Source organism: Arachis ipaensis, chromosome B06, assembly GCF_000816755.2.
Source record: "Arachis ipaensis cultivar K30076 chromosome B06, Araip1.1, whole genome shotgun sequence".
In the NCBI taxonomy this organism is placed as follows: Eukaryota; Viridiplantae; Streptophyta; class Magnoliopsida; order Fabales; family Fabaceae; genus Arachis; species Arachis ipaensis.
Window position 1 is genome coordinate 136,033,192 of NC_029790.2, and position 6,199 is coordinate 136,039,390.

The following is a 6,199-nucleotide window of genomic DNA, read 5'->3' on the forward strand; positions in this document are numbered from 1 at the left end:
TTTGTACATTAAATTTAAGTCATATATTTCTTTTTTAAAGCCAAGAAGCAATAGCTCAAATGGCATAGTCTCTTCATACTCAATTAAGAGGTTGTGGGTTTGAGTCTCTATATCTTCGATAAAAAAAATCATATTTTTTTTAATGATGTCATGTCACTAATTTTGATTATTTGATAAAATTTAAAATTAACCAATTAACCTTTAGTAAAATATTTTTAAAAAAATTAACACCATAACTCCTATAATTAATTGATTTATTACATATTATTCAAAGAAAACATAAAATATTAATTAAATGTAGATTCAAAATTTTAAAAATTTTAGATCAAATGTTACAATTTTTGTGTAATTTGATAGAAAAACAAAAAATTATTAAACTCAATTTCTTAAATCTAATTACATTTCAAAATAGTAATGATACTGAAGTATCATCTCAATTGAAAAATTTATACGAGTTATATTTGAAGTCAAAGTAAATAGTTTTAGTTTTAAAAAATATTCTCAATAATATATTGTTACCAAGATATTTGTCATTGAAAAATGATAAAATTCAACCTCTATTACAACAAATAAAACAAATAATACTACAAAAAAAAATATTTATTCAATATATTCATTTATATTATTTATTGATTATAGAAACCAATTTCACCAACACTAATATCATCATACCTAAATGACATACCAATCAAAAGATTAAGAAAAAAGAAAAGTAAACAAATCAAAGATAAAGATAAAAAATATATATATATATATATATATATACAAAGATAAACAAAAAAAGACAACAACTTTTGTATTTTCTGGCTAGCACTTAACCATCAAAACAAAAGTGAATGATTTCTCAATATTAGATGTAATCTCACACCATTAAAAATACTATTGATGGCCAATTGATGGTTACAAAACACCAAAATTACTGACCCTAATATTCTGCTTAGCAAAAATGTGTTAATATCGTGAGTGTCAAGGCCTAAGAGAAAAGTTAAAGTTGTAGCATTATCCATTGGTATGCATATTGTAAGCAACGTACATACATAGTGAAGAGTGAAGAGTGTGTGTTGTGAGAGTGAAACAAAAAAACAACTTTTGTATTACAAAATATTATAATTGAAAAATATATCAAATTTAATATCAATTTATATATATTTTAATTAATATTTAAATAATATAATATTTATTAAAATATATTTTATATTTTTATTAATTTACCCTCCCACGCATCGCGCGGGTCTTACTCTAGTTATTTTATTTAAATTTATCAACTCAGGTACCATTTGTCCATTTGTGACTATTAAGTCGTTAAAAGTGTGGTTATAAATTTAGAATGAAATAGTAACTTCTTGTTATTCTTATTGCTATTTTGACTCAACTATAAAAACTGCAATATGTTGCTGCCATGGACCGAATGAAGGTCACGTGACATTGACATGAGGACCAAAATCCTCCACAAGAATTACATTCAAACAATGATATAAGAACTTTCAAACCAACACCATCCATCTCAAAGCTTCTCTTATCCTCACTCAATCACTCTCCAATCCTTAACTCCATGGAAAGCAGCACAAACTCAACCACCATAGCTCAAGAATTCCCTCATACTCTTCGTGTCTTTACCGACGGTCGTGTTGAGAGGCTTAGGGGAACAGATATTGTCCCACCTTCCCTTTACCCTCACAGTGTTGTCTCATCCAAAGACATCACACTTGACTCGCAAAACAACATCGCCGCACGTCTCTTCCTCCCCCCACCACAAAGCACCGGTAACCACAAGCTCCCTATCGTGATCTACTTCCATGGTGGTGCCTTTTGTGTCAACTCACCCTTTAATGCAGCATATCATAACTACCTTACTGCTTTGGTCTCCAAGGCCAACGTTGTGGCAGTTTCTTTTCAGTATAGGCTAGCACCGGAACATCCTCTTCCCGCCGCATATGATGACGCTTGGACTGCACTGCAATGGGTGGCTTCTCATGGGAAGAACAATGGACCTGAGCCTTGGTTAAATGAGCATGCTGATTTTCAAAGAGTATTTTTGGCGGGTGATAGTGCCGGTGCTAACATAGTTCATAACATAGTTATGATGGCTGGGCACCCTGATATGAATCTTGGCATAGACATTCTAGGGGCTTGTTTGAGTCACCCATATTTCTGGGGTTCAACTCCGATTGGATCAGAAGCATTAGAACCAGGTCAAAAGGAGTTAGTTGATCGATTGTGGCCGTTTATATGCCCATCGATGCCAGAGTGTGACAACCTATGGGTTAACCCAATGGCAGAGGATGCACCAAGCTTGGCTTGGTTGGGTTGTCGGAGAGTGTTTGTGTGCATAGCAGAGAAGGATGTACTGAAGGATAGAGGGAGGCTTTACTATGATGCGTTGAGTCGAAGCGGTTGGACCGGGGTGGTGGAGATTGAGGAGACTGAAGGGAAGGGTCATGCATTTCATATACATGATCTTGAATGTGACCAGGCAAAGGAACTGATCACAAGCATGGCTGAATTTTTTAACAGGGACGCCCCTCCAATTTAGTTTTCACTATCACCATTTTGTTCTTTGTTCACTATGTTCAACTTTTATTAGAGTATGTGACTTTATAATCTTTCAAGCCAATTTGTGCATGTTTCAACTAAATCTACAAAACATTGTTATTGTAAAGAATGACTGAAACCTCAATGTCTGCATGATCAAGAATCATGAATGTCCCCTTGTCATTTATAGAGATTAAAAAACAAAAAGGACACTATCATTGTGTAACAAGCAACTTGCTCTTCTTCCATTTGAAACAACCATATTATAAAAGCAGAAAACGTGTGCTAAATAGTTCCTGGTAGCAAGCAAGTCTAGAAAGCGCAAATAAAATATAGCTTGACATGATCGGGAAGAACACATTGGATGATGCTAGCTCTAGCCTCTAGAACACGACCGTGTCGAGCATCATTCCCAAGGTCTGGACAATGTTGGAAGACATCAAATTGGAGACATGCTCCTCAAGGTGCTTCTTAGCATCTTGCCTCCCCACGTTAGCGATTGCGAGTTTTTCTGGTGGTAACTCGTCTTCCTCCTGCACTGCCTTGTTGTACTTGGTGGCTAATGATAGCATCTCCTGTAAAAGAAAGATTTAGGAATATGACTGGGGTAATATAAATATCTAAATCAGCAATTGCTTTGAGATTCACACTTGCTTAAATATCTATGGTGACAGATCCAAAGTATATTGATGAGCAATCTATAACTACTAAATTTTACATGAAACATATGTATTTCTAGTTTGCATTAAGAATCTTAACTTACTTGAACAGTCTGTTCATTAGTTTTTGAATGAGAATCAAATTGTCTGAGTGTCAAACCATCAGTCCATTTCTTCTTGTGAAGGTTAAGCAACATCTTCTCTTCGAGCTCATTCTTCCTGTAGTTAATTGCTATTGAGTAATAATGCCGATTCAAGCCATGGATCAGAGCCTGACAAGGAGAATAAGCAGTTAAAACTTAAAGATGGTTAACACTTAACACACAGATATCAGCGGCAGAAGCTCTGCTTTGTAAGGAATTTCGAGAATACTCACTTGGATAGACGGCTTATTAAGATGGCCAAGGTTAGAGGTTGTCTGCCGTGGTTCCTGACCCAGCATCATAGTTTGTGGATTGATCAGCCGGAAAGCATCAATCACCACCTTGCCTTTAACACTCTGAATAGGGTCCACCACCACAGCCACAGCTCTTTGATTTAAAGCCTCAAAACTCTGTTATGATATTCAAAATACATGTAAGGTAATGCCATGGCTCATAATACTAAATTCAACATCTTGTTCTCTCTTATTAAAGCTCCTCATCATAATGTTAATATTAATCATATATTGTCCCAGTGGTTCATAATTTATATCAAACATTGAGATTAAAACACGAGAATTAATACTACCTAATTCAATTGCAGTTTAGTTGAAATTGTTGCTTAAAGCCTTAAATTTCAGAAACTCACATGTTTCTTTTAAAAGATGTACATAGTAACACACATTAGTGTGCATCTCACTTTTTGTTTGAAGTTTGAACAAGGAAAAACATTCTTGCACTCATCTACAAATTGTTCATTTAGTCTCAAGTTAAAAAATGACACGATATTACTAGACATTCTACCAAAATGAACTAAAGACCAAAGAGAAGTTGAAACCTGTTGTGTATTGATGTCCACTCCGGAAAGCCAGCAACCAAATCCAGGATGTGAATGATACCAACCAACAACCATCTCAGGTCTGAAACAAGTATTCAAAGTCGTAACTAACAGATGAAGAATAAAACAGACTTCACTCATGGCATACAAATTTAAAGACCAACTTAAAGCCTAAATATAATTTGGAAGACTAAATTGATACACATTTTAAACACTAAGAGATCAAATTGAAGTCAGAAATCTTTCGAAGACTAGATATTGTCTATTTCTCTACAGGACTAACATTTTCGAGGGGTTTAGACTTTAGCGCACTAATTTAACATCACTCTAATGGCAATTCCATACAAACAATCCCAGGCCCAAACATACAGTCACTCCTGAAATCCTAACTAAATGACTAATCATCTGTCATTGTTCTTTAAAGGAAAGGGAATGAAATGACGGACAAATTATCATGGATGAGACATATGAGTACCCTCTACCATTTCTAACCCCAATGCCAAACTCACCTTAAATCTAATAGTATCCACAAAAATTCATTGCTATAATGCTATATGAATACATAATAACCAACCACATACCACTAATTCAATAATGATGAAAATTGCATTATCAAATCAAATGAAAAGCAAAATTTACCTTCCAGTTTGCTTGAGCATATCAAGCATATTGGTCTGAAACACATGATCAACAGCCTCAACACTGACGCCAGTCCCACTCTGCGGCATAGCAAACACATCCACAACACGAACCGTGTACTCATCCACAAACTCCCCCAACATCAAACCCATAACTTCCATTGGAACCCCAGCCCTTCCTACAAATCCACACACATCAGACCACACCACATTAAACCCAGTTTTCAAAAACCAAACTTTATGGCATGTTTGTTTCAACAACTAAAAAATAGTCAATCCACAATGAAATCTTCTATGTAATTGAAAAAGCTAAAAACTATCTTTCTCAGAAGCTACTATCCAATCTTTCTATATATCCGTGAAAACTGAATTTTTTTTTTCCATGCATAATAATCAATTCTGCATACATAACCAATTCTGATTATAAATTAACTTTAGCTCAAAATAGCTAATCCAAACATAAACTAGGGTTCACGTGAACACTCAAATTTGCTCACCTAAAAAATTTAAGCTAAAAATAAGCTAACCCAAAGACAAGCTAGGGTTTCCAAGAAGCTCAATTGAACAACAAAAACAGCAAAATATAGCAAATTAAAATGAAAGCGGCGAAATTAGCTCTGAGTAATGAAAGATAACAAAGCTTAATGGGCTAGTGGTTAGGGTTTACCGTGTTTGAGCATTTTGAGAAGCGCGAGTGAAGAGATGTAGACTTGCTCGGAGGAATCGAGAGTGGGGGAATCCGGTGGTGGGTGGCCCAGTGCTCCACCTGCACCCGCAAACATCCTCTGTAGCCTCTCCATACCTGACATCAACTACAGATTCAAAATCTAAAGAGAGAAAAAAATGGCAAAGAAGACGCCTTGTGTTTTCTTCTTCCTTTCTTGTTAACGAAGACAGAAAGGTTTTTGAGGTTTCTTGTATCTGCAGGATGCTATAATTTGGCTAATGGCTTTTTGCAGAACAAGGCTTTTATGTTTTTTTATACCAGAAACGACGACGTATTGGTGAAGGGGAAAAACAGAAAGGAAAAATATGTAACAAAAAATAAAAAGAAAAGAGGCAACTTAGCTCATTTTGTATTGGGCCTTATTTGGGCTATTTTTATTGGGCCTTATTCGGGCTGTATAATAATAATAATGTTTTGGGCCTCTCCAAGTGCTCCTTGGTAGAAATGTCAACTGAAGAATCAGTTCCAATCAATGTGTTATCCTGCAGTTGAACAAATTTAGTTACGTTAGAGAGCCACACTATTAGATGCTCATAAAATATTATGAGAATTGATTAAGCATACTAATTGGAGTTTAATTGTTAATATGCCAATATTTGTATTAGCGTAACGATATATAATTGATTTTTTTTTACACAAGAGATGCATATAAATAAAATCATTCA

The 6,199-nt window shown here is 34.8% G+C and overlaps 2 protein-coding genes across 2 annotated transcripts; one reads left to right on the forward strand and one right to left on the reverse strand.

Moving 5' to 3' along the window:
• LOC107605685 (probable carboxylesterase 2) lies at positions 1,481–2,758 on the forward strand. The gene has a single exon (XM_016307647.2). It carries the CDS (start codon positions 1,553–1,555, stop codon positions 2,531–2,533), a length of 981 nt encoding a protein of 326 aa, XP_016163133.1. The 5' UTR covers positions 1,481–1,552; the 3' UTR covers positions 2,534–2,758.
• Positions 2,664–5,829, reverse strand: LOC107605686 (26S proteasome non-ATPase regulatory subunit 14 homolog). Its single transcript, XM_016307648.2, has 6 exons — positions 5,475–5,829; positions 4,809–4,986; positions 4,170–4,251; positions 3,568–3,744; positions 3,296–3,463; positions 2,664–3,107 (listed from the first exon to the last, which is right to left on the reverse strand). Exons 1-6 carry the CDS (start codon positions 5,614–5,616, stop codon positions 2,916–2,918), a joined length of 939 nt encoding a protein of 312 aa, XP_016163134.1. The 5' UTR covers positions 5,617–5,829; the 3' UTR covers positions 2,664–2,915.

Coding starts and splice junctions, on each gene's coding strand:
- LOC107605685 (XM_016307647.2), top strand. CDS start 1,553: ATGGAAAGCAGCACAAACTCAACCACCATAGCTCAAGAATTCCCTCAT.
- LOC107605686 (XM_016307648.2), bottom strand. CDS start 5,616: ATGTCAGGTATGGAGAGGCTACAGAGGATGTTTGCGGGTGCAGGTGGA. Junction 4,987..5,474: donor TCTCAAAATGCTCAAACACG/GTAAACCCTAAC, acceptor GTGGATTTGTAG/GAAGGGCTGGGGTTCCAATG. Junction 3,745..4,169: donor TGGACATCAATACACAACAG/GTTTCAACTTCT, acceptor ATATCATAACAG/AGTTTTGAGGCTTTAAATCA.